General features: G+C 45.7%; 1 protein-coding gene across 22 annotated transcripts in view; it reads right to left on the minus strand.

Moving 5' to 3' along the window:
• Positions 1 to 19,989, minus strand: part of RBFOX2 (RNA binding fox-1 homolog 2) — a 174,481-nt gene that overhangs the window by 58,943 nt on the left and 95,549 nt on the right. For 21 of the 22 annotated variants that reach the window (XR_014183765.1, XR_014183766.1, XR_014183767.1 and 18 more), the window contains one exon: positions 2,084 to 2,308. Coding sequence is in view for 18 of the 22 variants with exons in the window: in XM_082049589.1 (XP_081905715.1) it covers positions 2,084 to 2,308 (225 nt within the window). In the remaining 4 variants the exon portion in view is untranslated. Of the gene's footprint in view, positions 1 to 2,083; positions 2,309 to 3,278; positions 3,401 to 19,989 lie in introns of those variants that run through there. The other variant, XM_082049582.1, reaches the window with a different exon arrangement.

Here is a 19,989-nt window from a genome sequence, read left to right on the forward strand (position 1 = left end):
TGATGGACAAGATGACTGACTTTAGCTGTAGATGTTCAAGGTGAAACAACCAACTCATTCTGCTGTATTTTAACAGCATGCTTTAGCTTGAGTAACTACTGAGCTTTCTTCCTTCACTTAGTTCCTACATCATTAATCAGCATACTGAGAAGAAGTTACAAGCAGCCCATAGAATCAAAATGACTTCACAGAGAAGGAGTCCTAGACAGAAAGACAAAGGGACTCAGAAGATCCAGGACCCCGTCCATGTGAAACTCTGGCACGTGAAAGGCTCTTGGCTGAGGCGCCTTCCCCCTCCCCCTGGATTTCTTCATGTGCCACCATCTGGGATCCTCTGGGTTTGACCAGTCCCAGCCACAGCAGCAGCAGCAACACACTCATCTGAGCCCTTACCCTTTCCCAGCTGGCTTGGGTCTGCGAGCCCGACTCTGTACGCTCAGCTCGCACATCTTTAACCACATCAAATGGTCAGACCAGACGTGCCCACCTGTTTCCAACAGCCAGTACAAGCGTTACGTGTTATTCAGCCTGTTTGTCGGATAACCCCTGCCAGTCAGGCTCCCTCCGCAGCCTCCTGGCAACACGGCTGCCTCCCAGCAGTCTCCCAGCAACGCTCCCTCCCGCACAGATGGGCTCCCAGTCCCTCCTCGCAGCCTCACCAGCCTCCCCGTGCGCTGCGGGCTCCTCGGAGCCGGTATTAGTTGATGAAACACAGAGCTCAGCCCTGCAGCACCACAGAGATGGCTCCTAATATGGAAGAGGAGCAGAAGGGTTGGCTAGAGCTTACATCCAGGGTCAAGGCTTGCATCATTTCCATTAAAAAGAAACTGTCTTAAGCTCTGGGCAAGGATGGGAACAGCAAAAATACACAGGGAAAGCCACTGCCCTGTTTTATTCCCTATTTCCAGCCTTCCCATCCAACTGGCAGTGCTCAAGACAGCTGTCTGCTGGAGATGGGCAACCCAGATCTTATGGGTTGGAACGACATCAGACAATTGGGTACTAAAATGATGACTTGCATTTCTGCACACTGCACTCTGCACCAGCTCCACGTTTTATTTCCAGCCCGATCTCTCCTCATCTACATTTGTATTTGCTGAGGAAGGCACCTGAAGTTCCTTTTGCACATCACCAATCTGCTTTGTAACCTCTTCCTCTATGAGACATTGAAGTTGCAGCATTCCCAAGTTTAACTCTAAGATATCCAAGTCATAACCAGCAGTGTCAACTGTGCAGCCACTGCCCACTGCAGAAACAGCAGAGCAGCCCGCTGGGAACCACACACACTCGAGCTGGCACTATCAGTTCTTGAATCACTGGCACTGAATTCACTCGGTACTTACTGGGGGAAAAAATAATCTCTATGAGCCAAACACCCAACTACAAGTAAAACTGAAAGCATTAACAGATTAAATCCGGCCCTGAGCACCAAAGGCTCTCACCATAAGGCTCTTTATTAGGAAGTTAAGTCTTAACAAGTGGCTTACGGGGTGGATAAAGCTTTTCCTGGGATAATCTGCCAGCATGTTGCCCAGTGCCCATTCCAGGCCATGAGGAGAAAGCAAAAAAATATAAGAAGGTGAAAATCTTTGTTTGGCAAATGGATGCCAGTAGCTGAGAGGTCCTCTCTGTCGTCTTCAAAAAGTTAAAGAAAATTGTTTTTCTACTCTGCTAGCTTCCTGAAAACAAAAACACACTGGGATTACACCTGCAATGCATGTGCTCACCCTAATTCTTTGTACTGTCAACCTTCCAGAATTTGCCTCCTTCACATTCATTTGAACTGTTCACCAATTAACTCAAGGTAATTAGCACTTTTGTAAAGGACTCTCTTTGGACAATGCCACCACAGTAAAAACACCAAGTACTACTGCTTTTTGCAGACATTTATGAGGGGAACATGCACAACACAAAAGACAGGAGCCTAGTAATGGAAGGTCAGAAGTTATTTTTTCTTTATAATCCTCTCCTTTTCAAGTCTACTGCTGACTTGCCGCATACTTAAGAAACAGCAATCTAATCAATGGCTGCTTTTTCCTAAAGCACTGTGCTCCTGTCCTGCTCTACATACTCCTGCACTTACTGCAAGAGATCCATTCTGCGTGCTGGCCGTGTTCGTGCTCTGCTCTCCATGCGGCTGCGTGCTTCCATAGAGCGTCAGATTGTGCTCGCTGGTCTGGCCTGCATAGTCCTGAGTGTGTGGCACCCCATACTCTGTGGGAATCCCGTTCTGTGGGGGTGGCGGAAATGGGATTGTGGTGAATGGCTGCACCATTGCGTCAGGAGTTGCTGCTGGCTCCTGGTTACCCTGAAAAAAGAGACAAGGAGAAAACAGCTTTATTATACTGGAGAAGAATCAAAACATCAGCCTGAGAAATCATCTACATGCACACGTGTCCCACAGAGTTCATGTAAACATCCCACCCACAGCCACCATAATATTGCTCAGTCTTCTATTATCTTCTCTATCAAAAAGAGCACGCCTTGCTCCTCTGAGCCATGACACTGCTTTCTTAATCTCTATCGGGCAGCATTCTCACTATTGGGTGACATATAGAGAACAAATTATGCGGCTTACAAGTTGAATACCCCTGCAGTCTCACAAAAGGTGTTACACACAGTAAGGCATCATTTTGGAAGGGGAAGAGGCACTGAAACACTGGAAGGGAGAAGGAAACAGACAGAAGAGAGTTCTTTAACATCCCTAGAAGAACACTGTCAGGGTCTATCTCCTCCAGTCTGACCCTCGTGGCTCTGCTCACAAGCAAGCACATTGTGTAGTTCAGAGCACACCCTTCTCTGTTGTGCTACAGTGAGAGAAAATAAGCACTCATTCTAAAATTGATCAATGCAGCAGCCCCTTCCTTTGCGCTGGCAGCACTCAGTACAGAGCACGGGTGCCCAGGTACCCATCAGTGGAACATCCCATTTGCTTTGTACTGGCTGTGCAGAAGACATGGAACAGCTATGGCACATGAGAACACAAGCCTGGAGGACAAATCACTCCCCAGTCCTGAGCATCACCACCATCACACAAGGCATTGATTACCCACCCCTCCCTCAGCTTAGAGCGTCCCATAGAGACCTCTACACTAGGACAGCTGACTTTTTAGTAGCTTTTAGCACTACCTTAGATGTAGTTGACACCAGCCAGATGACTAAGAAACACAGCTGACCATGCAAAAGAGATCCCCAAAAGACAGTCAAAAACCTACCCCACCATGCGTGAAAACCACCCAAGGCAAACACAAAAGCATGCAACACTGCAGGGATCTCACCAAGGGGGGAGCAGAGAGCTGCATTCAGCCACCTGGGGTGAAGGAGAACAGCTCTGACATTGAAACCCAACCCTGGGAAGCCCAGGCAGCTGCACCGCTCCTACTGGTTCCACCACAGCAGCAGAAAAAAAAAAAAAAAATCCATGGAAAAGATTTATGATAGGAAGGCTGCTTGATTTATGTGTGTGTCAACAGACTAACCCTGATTTTAAATTTTGGCTGCCGTTCCAGCCCTGGGTCCTCCCCCACAAAGCCCAGAGGTGCCCAAGCCTATTCTGACACCAGCATGCTTAAATCAATGGAGTAAAAGAGAAGCAGACCTTATCCCGTGGATAGGAAAGGCAGAGCGGGAATTACCGAGCAGCCTTTCAGCAGAGAGCGTGCAGGGGCTGACGGACCTCCGGTGAAGCCCGACAAACCTTTCAGTCCCTTTATCAGCCTACCTGCAGCTTTCTCTTACAGGCAAAGGAAACAATGATAAATGCAGTGCACCTCCAGCCAGCACCGGGTCATTCAGACACTGGCTGAATCCCAAATTTGCTCTGACATTAGTCTATCTGGTCTGCCTCCCCTGGGGGCCACGTGGCCACGCGCTCCCGCAGCTGGAGAGAAGGAGAGGGAAGGGCATTCAATACCACTTAGCAGAGCTGCGCTGCAGTCTTGGCCCGCGCGGAACGATGGGCAGTTTCATTAACTAAAGTCCAGCCGCTGCATAGCCTTGCTGCCCGCAGAAACACGAAACTCCGCAGCCTTATCTGAGAAAGAAAAATTCAGGCGAGCACGCCAGCCACGGGCAGCGCTCAGTTCACCGCACGCACTCCCCTGAGCTGCTGCAGCCCCGTGTCGCGTGCTGGCAGCTCTGCGGAGGTTTTTCACACACCAAGAACAATTTCTGAAAGCAGGACAGGGCTTTCTGCCCCAAAAAGGAGGGCCGATCCACCAGCCCTCTGCTTGTGCTCACTTTTTTTTCATTCTCAGCTTCCAAACAGGGACCTAAACCACCACCAAGATCTGCAGGGCAATTACAAGCGGGAGGGAGGAGAGGCTGAACACTGTTATCCTGCTGCAAATCAGGTACCAGGAACCTCCATTGCTCACCCACCTGCAGAATCCATCCTCTGTCACAACAGCTCCACTGTCTGCATACTGCCCCCTTTTCAAGCTCGTTTGCTTACTGTACTTCATTATATCCAATTGTCTGTGTGCTTCCATATAGCCCACGGTGTCTGCCCATTTCTTGTGTTCAAAATAAGAGCCAAATACGAAGCTGGTTTTTTTTAATTATTATTTACAAATTTGGTAGAGGAACTCCAGGAAAGATGCAGTAGCAGAAACTATTTCCAGTTTTCTTAGAACAACCTAGATTTACACGTTGGTGGTGGCCCGGATAGGAGCATGAGAATGCTAATTAGCCACAAACAAAACCTATTCTGCTGTCCTCTCAACAGGGCAGGGCTGCTCCCCAAAAGACATACTCTACCGTATTGTTTAATCTCACTCTTAGACTACTTAAAATGCCAACCATAAACCTTATATAATCTCATTTTCAATGTTTTTTATCCCTCAGTTAACACTGTTCCTTCAAGTTTAAACACATTTCAACCTTTTAAATATTTTCTCTCCCTTCTTCAATTATCTACAAATGTTTGAAGGACAAAAAATATGCTATCTCTTCTGTTGCTTGTGGTGTTTTGATAAAACATATTTATTTTGAGCTTAATCATACCTCGCAAGCCAAAATATCCTGGTAACTTTATTTATTGCTTCTCTCTGACCTTCCTAAGATTTTCAAATAAGGGTTTCTGGTGCAGAATGAAATGTTTTTAATACTATTGTCACTTCCTTCCCCCTCCCCCCAGTCGTACTAACATGCAAAAATCCTGTCTTTTATTACAAAAGTATCCTTAATTTAATGTCTCAGGTTATCTGCAGATCTATCACCATTATGCTTGGCCAAGTTTCATCATCCCACAGAGTATATCCATATCTCAAATTATTTTTTTTCTTGGTGTGATTATATACACGTTTCCCATCTGAACTTTTTTTGTAATTTTAATTTCCTTTGATGCTTTAGAATTACTTTTCTTCTGTCTCCACCAGTGCCTACAGAGGAGGACTCCCAATGAGATCTCTGCAGGTTTCATGGCATACTGATAGCCTCCAAACCCGGAGGAGATTCTACCTCTTCTGTTATTCTACAGAATTCCAACATTTACACAACACCTTGTATTTGAAAGAGCTAACACAACCAAAAGAATCCAAACACATTTATTTTCCAGCTCTGAACCTGAACTCCTTTCCCTACTTCTAACCCACCAAGGAAAATCCTGCAGTCAGAGGCGCTGCTTTTCCCATTTCTCAGGAGGTACAAAGAACACAGAGAAACCCCCAGGCTTCCTGGTGAAGGTACATACGTAGGAGGACAGACTCAGCTGAAAGTATTTTGTCTATCCAATCTGGACAACATCTCTCACTGCGCTGCCAGTCCTGCCTGTTTTAGCTCACTAAATTCTCTTAAACACTGACTCAAATGCAACAACAGACTGAGATGGTTATGTCCAAGAATAGTCACCATCCCCAAACACATGCAAAGATGCCATCATAGGACTAGGAAAGACCAGCTGCAGCTCCCCAAAAAATCTATTGCTGTCTTCAACTTGTGTGATAGGATGGAATAAATTTTAACCAGTATTCAGGAGCAGACAGACACTTTTCTTAGCCACAAAGCAGGGTGGCTGGCAGTCTCCAGGAAGGGAGCTTAAGGGACATTTGGCTGCAGGAACAGTTTGGCAGTTCCAGGCTAAGCTATACCCTCCATGAGTTGGTGCTGCCATGTACTGACCCACACTAGATGTCATCCCATGCTCACCAAACAGGGAAAGGCTGTTCAGTGCAACTGCAACTCAGTGTAGTTAACACACGCTTCTTAGAAAAAGGAAAAAACTTCAGTACAATATATGGTAACCTACAGTTCGAAGAAAACCAGCAATTCCTACGCATTCATTCTGTTGCTCTGCTCCCAAAGAAATCACTCATCCACGTTAGGCAGGAACTCAAAGCAGCTCCCCTCTTCCAAAACGCTGACATCTGATTCATCAGCACCCAAGCTCTCAGGGCACAAGAGGGATCTGGGATTTCCATCTGGGCTCCCCCTCCAGGTCCCTATTCTCAGCCCTACAAAGGTCCAGCCATGTCCTCGCAGATGCCTACTTCCTTCCTTAGGTCAGGGTTTTGCCTACACAGCTCAATACAGACCCACCTCACTTTTGGTTTAAAACACAAATTAGCTAAACCAGTTAAAAATCCCTGATGGGGACACATTTCTGAGAGTTTATGCAGCTTTAAGTTAATTAACAAACTTTGTAGCTCCAAGCTAAGTGAAGGAACAGTAAGTAACCACCCGCAGCAGTACCTTGCAGAAGGGTGGGAGCTGGGGTCATTATCACAACGAGGAGCAACGTGGTTCAGCAAATGCGACACAGGATGAATTCTTTCAGCAGACAGCAGGTGGTGATCCAAGATCACAGCACTGGAGTGCCAAAAGCAAACACCAGAAAGGCACACAAAGGCCTCTATAAAACTGTCAAAGATGAGTCTATTTTGTGAACGTCTGGTTTTGTTTTGCTCATTAGAGAAATGGGTGTAATTATAGGGATATGAAAGGAGCCTTATAGCAATGCAGCTACAGAGTCCTTCTGTATTGGTACGCCATAATATGCATAGGTATTAAAGCATAACCAACCAAATAAAAATTATAATCTCAGTAAAACTGAACTGGCACGATGTCTGTATAGATATTTCCACGCAAACTGCCATAAGGTAAATGGTCTGTGCTTTCCATAACCTGTGAGTCATAAGCATCAGAGAAAGGTGCAGGGAAATGCTACAGCATGTAAACATCAAATAATCTCTTAAATATGCCTTTCAACTCTGGTAACCCCCAAATCATTGGGATAGACATGAGCATATACCTATTAGCAGCATGGGGTTTCTAATAGGTATGCCTTTGCTGAATTCATTTTATGATACCTTGAAGCAACTGACTTGCAGCTAAGGGAAGGCAATTAACCTGTTTGTGAGGACTGGTGTGTTCCAGGCTACGACTGTTTGCGCTCTGCGCTAGCCTAATCCCTTTCGTAAACAGCAAAACTGTTCGTAGCTGAGACCTGAAGAGCCTGGCACAACCATCCAACCTGGAGCCGCCGCCTGCCCTCAGCTCTCCCATGAAAGGGATCCTGTGAGCAAGGGGATGGGGGGATCACATCATCCCTCCTCTGATCGAGGTCACAGCCTCCCATTGGGGAGGCAAATGTGACACATGGGTCCCGCAGAAGAGGCTGAGCACTGCTCCTCAGCTGTACACAGACATGAGAGGAAGGGCTCACCAAACCGTCCTGCTGCTGCAGAAGCAAGAGAATAATAATACTACTAAAGAACACAGGCTGTGAGTTTTTTTTCCCTGCTTCTCACAGCTGAACACAAATTAAGGTTGCTCTAGCAGGCTCCCTGTCCCAGCCCGGTCTCCCAGGAGTCCAGCTGGGACTCATGCTCCAGAGGGGCTCTGGTTGGACCTGCTGTCATCCCACCTTCAGCTGTGCCCTCCTGCCCTCTGTCCCCTGCCAGCTATGACACCCCGTCTGCCCTCTGCTGAGCCATTTAAGCACATATCTCAGGGAAAAAAAAAACCCACAACACCCAAACTTGCTTTCTATTGTCAGGTTAGTTTTGTTCCCAGTTAAGAGTGCTGAAATGGCTTGGCAAGGAGTTGGAGAACCAGAGCCAGAAAGGAGAGAGAGTGGAGAAGCTCGGGAGGGAAGGGCCATGGGCACCAGCACTTGGATGAGCTCAGGCTGCCGGGGAGCCGCAGTCTCTGGCACACATTAACCCTCTCTCCAGGCAGTCCCACAATTTGCCTGCTGATAAACACATCAGCAAGCAATTTCTTTGCAAATGGAACAGATACAAAGCAGCGTGAGGGTTGCTCCAAGACCCACCAGGAATTTGAGCATGATCCCTTCCAGAAAGCCACGGGCTGGGGCATTATACCAGTGATAAACCCCAGCCTACACTGGTAGCTCTCACAGCATGTTGAATCTAAGCCTTGATTTCAAAAACAGTACTTTTACTCCTTAGGGTCATGAAGCTACCCAAACATAAGCCTAAGCAATGTATAGGATGATGAAGGAATGGCTTTCCAGCTCCCCAGTCACATCCAAACAGTGACTTGGCCACACGAATGCTGTGGGTGCCCACTAATGTCATACATGCTCCTTACCCCAAAACGCAGTAATAACACTTTCTTTGTTATGGCCTTTTCATTACGGATTAGTTTCTGAAAGGAAAGAGTGGGTACAATAACTACAGAAAGGAAGTTTGGAGGTAAAAAGGATATATAAAGATTATAATCATCCTGTCTTCTTCATCTTTGTACAAACCTGTTCCTTGATTCAGAAGGGTATATGACCCTAACCCAACACCCACAGTCCACACTAGAAAGGCATTTCTGTTACTCCAGAGAGTATGACTGGCATGCCTGCCTTGCTGAAGACCCAGACTGATAAAAATCAACATGCTTTTTCTTGATGTGGGTTGATCATAAAAGTACCTTGACAACGATCTCAGTAATAAGGGTATTTGTATTTCATCTGCACGTATGGAGCTTCATCTTCATTTGACCTATGACATACAGGGGTAACAGAAAAGGACGCTGAATTTTGACTCTACTACCATGGGCACAAGAGCAATTTTTCCTGAATACTCCCCAAAACATTGTTCTACCTATAGGTTTGGTGGAGTTTCATGCTAGTTTTGTTAAAACAGAAGAAACTTTATATGTATGCATTTTTTTTTTTAATTTCCATCAGATGTAATCATTTTAGGAAACACTTTTTGCATTGGGTTAACTTAAGCCTAAATAAGCTAATCTTTCACGGGGGAGGGGTGGAAGTCTGCACTCAAGTTAGCACCTAGCTAACCATTTAAAGGCATGTTTCCGTCAACTTCCTGGTGCAAGCTTGCACTAGATTATCTAATCTTACCCTTCCTTCTCCTAGATATGTAAAGCAAGGGAAACACAAGTTATCTTCCAATATACACACTATCATTCCAGCCCACCAAAAACTGTTCCATAAAATAAAACAGCTGGCCTTTTTTTAAGAACTTTACAGAGAAGAAGTTCAAGCCCTTCTTTTGTAGGAAAGGATGAAAGAAAATTATAGTCTTATCTTACTCTTATACACAGGAAGAACTCACTCATCCCCATGCTGTCATTATTTCCAGTAATGGTCAACTTCTGCTCTATCCCAATGCACAAACGCAGGCTCCCAGTGCTGAATGCATAATGGTTAATTAAGAAGCCCCTGGGCATCCTGCAAATAGGCTTTCTGTTGGATATAGCCAAAGCTTTAGAGTTACACAACATTAAGAAAGCCCAGAGCCACATCTACTTACCCGCCTGAAACATACCTTTCACATTTTAAAAAAGCACTGATTTTCTGCTCCTGAAATCTACGTTACTCCTCTTTCAAAAAAAAGTTAAATGTTACTGGCACAAAGGCATCCCACCAAACGCTTTCAATCAATTTACACTCTCTGGGGTTGATTAGAAAGAGAGAATTGTGCTTCAAGAGATGACATCGAGGTCTCAACATCTGTTTCCATTCCATATTAGGAATGAAACCACGTCCAAGAATTATTGGGGAGAAGAGAGTGGGGGTGTGGAACAAAGGAAAAACTCACCAGGATGGATTTGTCCTCAGCAGCAAAGCCAGCAAGTAAGAGAAAGGCTCAGGCTCAATTTTTTGTTCCAGATTGGTTCTTTATCACCTACCCTGGCTGTATTCTTCCCACAAGTACAATATTCCAAGTGAGTATTTTCCACTTCATAGTCCCCCTTTCTTAGGAAAAAAGATTTCCATAAGATGACTAGCTTTCAACAAATAAATATGAAAATAAAGTCTCAAAATATTACAAATCCTGTCATACATTAATCCAGCGGGCACCCAGAGTGGCAGAAGCATCTCCCACACAAGTGAGATTACTTTACTATTGGGTGAAGAGGGTTAAGTTTCTTCTTCTGGACCAGAATTCAAATGAATCATAGCTAAGAAACAGTGTGCTGCAGATGTGTCACGTATGTTTAATCCAAGGTAACCACGATTAGCTTTTCAGCAGATTAGCAAACCGATCACACTCACAGCTGCATGACTGCGAATCCTCACGCAGGGAGGCAGCAGGAACTGGAGGCTGGTGGTGGGGAAGGAGTGTGGGTAACTGCTCCTTCAGGGATCATCTATGGGTGCACCAGGGTTCCTGGGCACTCGTGTACGTGACTCTCAGACGGCTCTGTGCTGGTTTTCTGCCTTACTCCTGACCACCAACCCGTGGTTCCTGGTGCTGCTCCATAAAAGAAGGGCTGCAAGAACAGGGAAATATAACAGGAAAGAAAATCCCATCTGGCCTCGTGGTAACTCTCAACCAGGCTGTCAGGCTAGTGTCACAGCTACCGTTATCTCAGCTAATTCTTCAACCAGTCTGCTCACTCCAGACAGCTTTGTTTCAAGGAAGACAGTAGTTCTCTGGGTGACGTCATATTTCTAAAAAACAGTATCTGCTTCTCCAACTCCAGTCAGGTACCTGAGCTGGACTGATAAGTTTTTCATCCCACGTCCCTGCTCTGCAAATGGACTATCACCCTGTATCTGCAAGCACATCACCATGTCTCAGTGAGTGTGGAAAGTTATTCCGGCAACCTCAAGAAGTCAAACTGCTTTCCTGAATATTTAAACCCTCATGAAGCTCATTCAACCCCTTAGAAAGATTTATATCTACTTTAGTTACAGGAATTTTTCAAAGACCTTACTATGTGATGCAGCTATCTCTAAGAGACTCTTCCAGACCTCTCTGTATATTCAGTGCTCTTCTAAGAAGGATTCTGAATATTGCTTTTGGCATGGGGCTTCTGTGTCACCCTCTCCCCTGCTGTGAAGGGAACGAGCTGAAAGTGGTACAGAGCTGCGTGGAGGTGCTGCTCCAAGCTGACTTGGCTCTTGGAGGATGGACAAACCTCAAAGCCCCATCACCCAGCTTCACTTACACAGGCCCCTCCAACTCTCCCAATTTCAGTGTCCAGCAGGAAAGTCCTCCCACCTGCCTGCACTAATTCCAGCACCCCACAGGGAAAAGGAGCCCTGCCTCACTGCCAGATGAGGAAAGGAGAAAGTGCCAGGAAGGGGAGAGCACATCTGGAATCCATTGCAGAGTGCTGAATGCCTCGGAAAGAACTGCAGAGCTGGCAGAAACCACAGCGAGGAGCCGCGTGTTTGGGCGTGACTATGGAGCAAAGGTGGGGGAAGAGATGTATCCAGCATACTTAAACACAAAACCAGAGCTCCTCTTGGGGCTCTTTTTTTTTTTTTTAATGCAAGCAGCTAAACATCTCAGTCCCCTCACATTTTCACTGCCACTGGCCTAATGTGGGTAGGGTCAGAACTCCGTACAGGAGACAGGGGATGCGATGCAGCAGCCCCAGCCGAAGCAAACAGGACTCATCTGTGACTCGAGTGCCAGCACTCAGTAACACAGCGACAATATTATTTCAAGCTGCTCTCAGGGTTGAGGTGGGGGGAGGATATCTGAGGCTGACTTGGCACATGCTCGGGAACAGAAATTTGATGGTTTAAAAACACAGATTTCTTCCCACAGTTACTTTCCATTCCAGCAATGCATTCTCCTATCTCCTGCTACTCATTTGTTCCAAGAGGAGTTTTCCATTTTCAAGGAAACCTCCACTATGTGTCTCGGAAATCAGAGGTTCTTTAAAGGAATGGTCACAGAGAAGGAACTCACCAATGCAGCGGCCTGGTACAAAAGGGTGACTACAGCTGTTTGGATATATTACCAAAAAGTAGGGTGTGGGAAGCATTGCTACTTTAGCACGTGGCCTTGACCAGATGAAAAAATAAGGTGATACACACTTCCACACATGAATTTTAAAAAGGGAATTAAAAAAAACTCAAAAGGGAACAAGCAGAGCCACAAAAATGACCACAAGATTGGAAAAAGCCACATGGCTGTACACTGAAAAACCTGAAAAGCCCGATCTATTTTGCTTATAATTAAAAAAAGTGTCAACTGATTATTTTGTGAAAGTATATTAATTGTCAGGGGAGGAAAAAAAAAAAGAAGTAGGCACTAATAATATGTAATCTAATGAACAAAGGCATCAATAAAACCAATAGCCAGAAGCTGAGTCTGATAAATTCAGTTCTGGTAAAAGGTACCATTTTAGTTTGTTTACTGATTCCTAAATGACAGTCATTAAGTCAGCTAGTGAGGAGGACTCAGCCCTTTCCATCTCTTCATGCCTTTGTGCTGAAAACATTATGTCATTCAAATCGGAAGTACCTGAGTGAGGCATAATGGCCTACAACACATTCACCAGAAGACACAATCTGAGGCCAGATCTATAGGACAATGTTTTGGAAAGCTAAGAAGAGCTGGTGGAAGTCAATGCACATAAATTAAAGCAGATTAAACTAAGCAGCAGACACATTTATAAGTAAAATGACTTCACCTTATGGAGGGGAACAAGCTATTGAGAAGTATGGGTGCAGTTTCGTGTACTACCTAATATGATAAACTACCAGGTGGCCTCAGAAGCATGGGCTCTGCTTCCCTCCCCAGCTGTTGCGAGACCAAGTCATGCCACAGCTGTAGCCAGAAAATTAATCCAAACAATAGTTGTCTGTTTGGTCATAAACTGAACTGTCTCGCTTTATATCTGCCTAAGCACGGTGCCCAAAGCAGTGAGGTGGCTGAACATATGGCCAGGGCAGAGAGACGAGGGGGACTATTCTTCTCACAGCAGCCCATAGCTATGCTACATTAAGCGCAACTTGGAAATGCACCTGAAAGCCACTTTGTCCCAGAACAAGAGGTTACGTGGACATTCCGCATATGTTACTGCCTCTACCTGCTTAGCTTATGCTTAGCTTTCAGAGCGTCCCCATGTAAGCCAGTACAAAGTTGGTTTTTACATGGTGAATTGTCAGGTATCTCAGGAAATAATTCCCCTTTGTTATCAAATCCTTTAGAGGCTCTTTCCCCCAGGCCTTCCAGCTAACATATGTTTACTGAATTCCTGTTGTAACCACAAACCAGCATAGACTTCTCCCTTACAAAGGCCACCTGCACAGCTCAGAGGTGAAGCCCCAGGTCCACAGTGTGTCTGACCATCTTCCACTGCTCCTCCTGGGCTGGGTGTTCTTAATGCAGGTCCTGCAGCGCCCCCGCTCAAGCAGCTCCCTCCGTACCTTTGGAAGCATGCTGCTCGCCTTTGTCACCACCACATCGATGCCTTGGCCACAAAAAGCATGTGTGGGTTTAACAACAGCAATACACCAAATCTTCTCATTAAACTACTGCATATTACTGGTAGTTCCACTTTTAAACCACTCTATTTTACTGAAGCTAAATCGATAAACCTTAAAAGCTAAATTGATATAAGAACAACTCATTTTGGTGGCATGCCTGTCAGCATCTGCAGCTCCATTAATATGTTACTGCACGCGTTCCCATGAAATTTACCCCTCCATAATTTCCAGCAGACATACACCTTCTACAGTCAAGTGCATTAAAGATCCTTTCTCTCCCTGCCTCACTCTGTCTGCTCGCACCTACAGGAAGACAAGAGAACAGGCTATGCAAAACTTAAACCCTTTCAGCTAGTCGGTCTCCCCTTCTGTACATCCCCTTTCACGCATACAGTGTCAGGCTAAACAAAGCCGCCTGCTCCAGGATACAGGCCTAGAAAAAAAGCATTAGCATCTGGCAACCAAGAGCAGCACCCCAGCATAGAAGCCTGAGAGCAAACACAAGTCTCTGGCACGAAGAGGAAACACCGAGACATATGCCTGACTGCTCCTGTCAATCTTGCAGTGGGGGAATGCCCGATTTTTATTTTTTTTTTTAATATATTTTTATCATATTACTGAATGGAAACGCCAGGGACTGCTGCAGCCCCTGTCCCTCGAGGCTCTGCTGCTGCCATCAGGCTGTGCTGCCTTTGCAGCGATGAATATTTAAACAGGGCAATAAATATTTCAGAGCACATTCATCCCAATGAGAAGTCTACTAGCATAAGGGAGACGAGACAACCAGGCAGTGTCAGGGCTGCTCCCTATTTGCCCCTCTGGCTCCCACACTGCCTGCCCTCCCTTGGCCCTCCTTCCCTCCAGCCCTCAACAGGTACCTGAGAGCCTCAAATATTGATGGGCACAGCTCCGGTTACTTTCCAAACAAGCAAAAACACTGTGAAAAAGTAAAAAGGTGCTCTGCTTTCCACAGAGGTGCAGAACGCACTTACCACATGCTTTGCCTTCACCTTTTCTGGGGCCTCTGGCTTTTGGGTGTAGTGCTTACACTCGGGGAGAAAAGAATTTGCTTTAAGACCCCACAGGGTCTTAAATCTTTTAATATTGCCCCTTCAAAGAGCAAAAATACAAGCCCACCAAACCCAAAAGCTCAACCAGAGCCTGGCTGAGTGATAAAGTATGAAAGCCTGTCTCTCCCCCCACAACTCCCTTCCTTAGTTTCAGGACTGCATTTACTCAGGAATTTCTTGCTCGCTAGCAGCTCCGCTGGGCTCTCTGTGGGACACTAACAGATGTACACAACTTGGCCATCACTGGGACAAATAAAATCGGCTGGAAAACAGGTTTAGGACATACAGAAAATGCATGCATTTATTCAGCTGTCATCTGCATGTCGTTCACGTACTGGGGCTATTTTGACTTTCATGGTGTTAAAAGCTTGCATTTTTAACAAGGATCTTAGCTATGTTCTCACCTATAAAGAAACTATTTTTAAAAATAATTTCGAGGGGTAAATAAAATTTTGCAGTACATTTTGAAAGAAATCAAAATCACACATAAGACACTTGTTCAGGATCAAATTTATAGGGCCATAAAAACCCATGGCGATGCTTAAAACCAGACTTTCATACCAGCTTCCACTGCATATCTCACTAGATTCAAAAGACAAGATATTTCCTGGTCACACAATATATGGAGAAGCCTTCAGAAAACAGATAGCGCCCACCCTGAATGAAGGGAAGCCAAAAAGACACACTCACTAGACTAGGAGCAGCCAGCAGCCAAAGGGTTATCACAAGTGACAGGTGCGAGCTGGCCTGCCCTGGCTAACTGAGCTGCACTAGGGCAGATCTCTTCCAGGGAAAGGCTGTAACTAACAGCATATAAAAAATTAGAGGCACCTCTGCCTTTCCCAGTGCTCACATTTTAAAAGATGATGGTAACTAAACTGCAATCTCAACATGCCACATGCTTTCAATGACACCTCTCGGACTGCACAAGGAGAAGCTGCTCCTCATACCTGGATCCTGGCCCAGCTTAAGGTAGAAGCTGGGCACCAAATGGCTCAGCCCTGTCACGGCTTGGGCACGGCAGGGCTCCTGCAAGGGTATGTGACAACTCAGCAAGGTCTGCAGATGCACGGTCTTGGATTAAACTGCTAAATTCCCCTGCAGTCTCATTTCAGCTGCTTTGAGACCTTTGAAGTGGAACAGATGGGTCTTTCCTATGCACAAAAATGGCCCTGCAGCACATCGAGAGTGAGCTTTCTACTGCAAGCCAGAGCTCCTGCTATTTCATCCACGGTCCTCATGGTCAAGGGAAGAGATCAGGGCAGCATCCAAGTGCTGCACAGCCTGCTGGGGATGGCTGTTTTCCTATTAATGAAATTCTGTCCCATTCCCCTGCTCTGTGGCATGAATTTGCTCCAAAGCAAAGTATTGGACCGTCAAACGGGAAAAACTCTCTCCCTACAGCAATTCAAGGAAGACCAGCTGCCTGCTGAATAGGTAGATTAATCAGCTGCTGCTGCCCTCTGTCCCTTCTGACCAAAGGCTCCTGGAAGAGCATCGGCAACCCTCCTTCAAGACTGGTCATCAGCCACGCCACCAAAAAGATGTTGCCTTATATTAAAAATATAAAATGGCAATCACAGCAGTGTATTTAAGAAAGTAACAACAATACCGCTACTTGGCCAGCAGCTAGTCCTGGGATTTTACATCTCTGTTCCTAACCATCACCCCAACTGTCCTTTCATGTATCACTAAAACTAAAGGATCCAGTCAGAAGTCAGACCCAGGCTGGCACAAAAAAACATCTTGTACTTTCCTATCCTATTAACAGCCCTCATACACGGAGGAAGCAAAATATCCTGGAAGATGAGCAATTACCTCACCAAGTATTTTAGAGCAAGAACCACCATTTTGCAGCAGACATCAAAATAACAAGTGCTCCTCTGCTAACCGTGCAGCTCCACGTTATTCCCATGATGGGTCGCATACCCAACAGCACACTTACATGGAAAAAAATGGCATCTGATCCCAGGCAAGAATGAAAAGATAATGTTTGCTACAATACAAGAAGTGTTAGGAAGGAAAACAACATTTAATCCTGTGCCTCCTGAGGACCTCTCATGACTCAGAAATAAATGTAAACAGATGAAAAAGTTAATTTGGATCCTATCAGCCCCACTGGCATGCAAAAGGCAGAGCAGGCACCCTGGGGACTAGGGAGAGAAAGATTTGCCATAGATCAGGTTACTATCACTTACAGCTGACCTAAAACACCACAAGATTTCAGCAGACTTTGCCAATTCTTCTAATTTCCATAGGTACAACCCCCTCTCCTTTAAGAGATGAGATGTGTGAAATGTGCAACACCGCAACTGAGGACAGGGAGGAAGGAGATCCTGCAGCACGTGTATGTGAGCGGCCAAGATGATAATCCTCACTGTTTTAGAAGGAGCACAATTAACTGAAAATAAGAAAGCAAAAGTGAATTATTCTTTGAAGAACCCATCCATCCAAAGCAATGAGGACATAGGGAACTGGAATCATTTCTCATCAGTCTGAAGCCACTGCGTGGAACAGACAGACAGTTGCTCTGTCCTACAAACATGCTCCTTCAAAAGACATGTCCCTCTAAAACCCAACACACTCTTGTCTTGGAAAGCAGGAGACCCAGCTTGCTGGGTGAGCTCAACACAGTTATCCCCCAGATGGGCCAGCACAGCCCACAGACATACTTCATCACTGCCAAACCTGAGAAGTGTTCTTCAGCATAAGCCCTTGGCACTTGGTTTTAACTTCATCTCATTTGAAGGGATCTGAGCTGCCCTGCTCTGCTGGAAGCAAATGGCAGGCAACAGTCAGAGGATCAGGACTAAACAGGCACCAAACGCAAGAACAAATCAGGGCTCTGTAACCTATTTTTCTGTTATGGGTGATCCCTTCCTACCTCATGTATCCAGGCTGGTAAAGCTTATCACAAACTAAGGACTTTTTGTATCCTAATACATTTTTAGGAAGAGTTAATATTCAAAAGCAGCCAATGACAATATGAGTAGCAGCCCACAGCAGCTCAAGTACCTGTCGTTACCTGAAGTCCATCTGCTTTCTTAGGCCTTCAAAATGCACTAGAAGATTCACAGGAAGACTGATGCATGTGAAAACCCTCCTTTAAATCTAGAAATTAACCACCAACATTCATTTAAAAGGCCACGCTCCAAATATCATGTAAGATTAAAACAATGGCAACTGAATCTATTGCTCTTATAGCTTCCCCTTGCATGTCCAAGACGTAAAGCCGTGCCAGAATCCCAGAACTCAGCACCACAGCGTATGAGGACCACCTGCATTTTCTAGCTATGATCAATCTTTGTTGATCACAGAGGGAATGATCTGAGCAACTGTCTCTAGCATTGTGCTCACAACAGCCTAATTAACAGACTCATCTCCCGGCACTTCAGCAACAGCAGGACTGATGCACCTGACCTCACACCAGAGCAGCTCACACAGGGACAGAACTCCAGGCAGGAAGGTGGGATGGACACAGCTGAGGGCAATTCCCAAACGCCCTCACAGCTGGATGGGCTGCAGGAGGCCTGGCCCCACACTGACACTCTTCTGCTTGGACTGCCAGAATAGTAGCCAGGAGGCTCATCACAGCACTGCATTTAAATTGTGTCAATCAGATATGGTTCTTGCTTGCCACCAGCTTTTCTCCTAGATTTAGGCCAGGTAGTATCTCACTATAATTGTAGGGCTACGCATTGAGCCTCACATCTAACCCAGAGGCCTACACTACACTTTTGAAAGCCACTACAGCTCTCCATAAACCCTCTAGAAGAATGAAATTTAGCTTCCTTTACTCTCCTCCAAAACATTCAGAAATTCCTATTACTCAGCTCTAGCTATTATTCTTTTCTGTGTTACACATAACATGGTTCAGAGTTTCCAACCCACCCACTAAAAAAAGCCACTTCGGCTTTCTAGATGCGTTCTTGGCCACGTGGCTGAGCTGCGAGGCAGGACCTCTGGCACCCAATCAGGCAGGAGGCAGAGCAGGCACTGATCTGAACTGAGAAGCTCAAGTCTGCAGTTTCTGGTGCAGCTTTCTCCCGACTTCTGTGTCACACTTGAAGTAACTCCTGCAGCTCACCATCAAAACCAATTAAAAGCATCCCTAACAACAACAAAAAAGTCCTGAGAAATCACATTTGAGCAGAAAGAGACAGTAACATCACTGCCTCTCTTACCTCCTCACAGCCGGGCTTGTTCCAGGAGGACCTGCACGTTGTCTACAGCCAAAGTTGCCAGCGGGCTGCCCAAAATGACAGTTTCAGACTTGATGGAAAACACAGCTCAGGGATCTTTAATCTGATTTAACCCAGTTTATTTAGATTCACTCAGTAAGACAAGGCATTTAGCAGTCCAGCTTTGACAGAGCATCAAGATCCCAGCAGTCTTTTCTTCCACCTTTCTGAAGTCCATGTTACCAGATAAATTCATTCTCACATCCCTTGTGGCATTTTGACCAAAAGGAGCTTTGAAGATCTAGAGTCCCTCAGAAAATTTATCTTAGGATGAAGGTTTACAGCTGGCTTTGGATGACCTGAATTCTTTCAACCACAAAGAGGGTCGGTCCCTCCTTGACTACACCTCTCCATCAGTCACACTTTGCATATGCTCATTCACAGCCCATCACCCATGTCCCTGTGAAGGGCACCTGGAGCAGGGAACTGTCTCAAGTTCTCACCACAGCCTCCAGTCACCACTTTCTTCATTCCCATTTCTCACCACACTACGCTCCTTACCACAGATTTGCTCCACCACAGTCTAAAGTGACCCAAAAATACAAACAAACAAACACACACAAAATATCAACACTCCCCCCCCCCCCCCAAGTTTTATATAAGAGGGACTCGTAGAAGTACTTTTCCTCCCTCTCCCACTGCTTCAAGACAGAAGAGAGCTTCATCCTGAGACCAGGTGGAGGGAGACCAGAGAACAGTTTTGACAAACAAGTGTAACAACAGTAAATAGCTTCATCACACACACAAAGAAAAGCAAGAGGAGTATTTGAACAAAGCTAACATGGCACAATACCTTATAGTCCAACCAAGTCAGCAAATTGACTAATCCACTAATTTCACCAAATTACCATGTTCACAGAATCACAGAATCGACTGGGTTGGAAAAGACCTCAGAGATCATCGAGTTCAACCCTTGGTCCAACTCTAGTCCGTTTACTAGATCATGGCACTAAGTGCCATGTGCAATCTCAGTTTAAAAACCTCCAGGGATGGCGAGTCCACCACCTCCCTGGGCAGGCCATTCCAA

The sequence above is a fragment of the Streptopelia decaocto genome (assembly GCF_964273445.1).
Source record: "Streptopelia decaocto genome assembly, chromosome: 1".
Classification (NCBI taxonomy): domain Eukaryota; kingdom Metazoa; phylum Chordata; class Aves; order Columbiformes; family Columbidae; genus Streptopelia; species Streptopelia decaocto.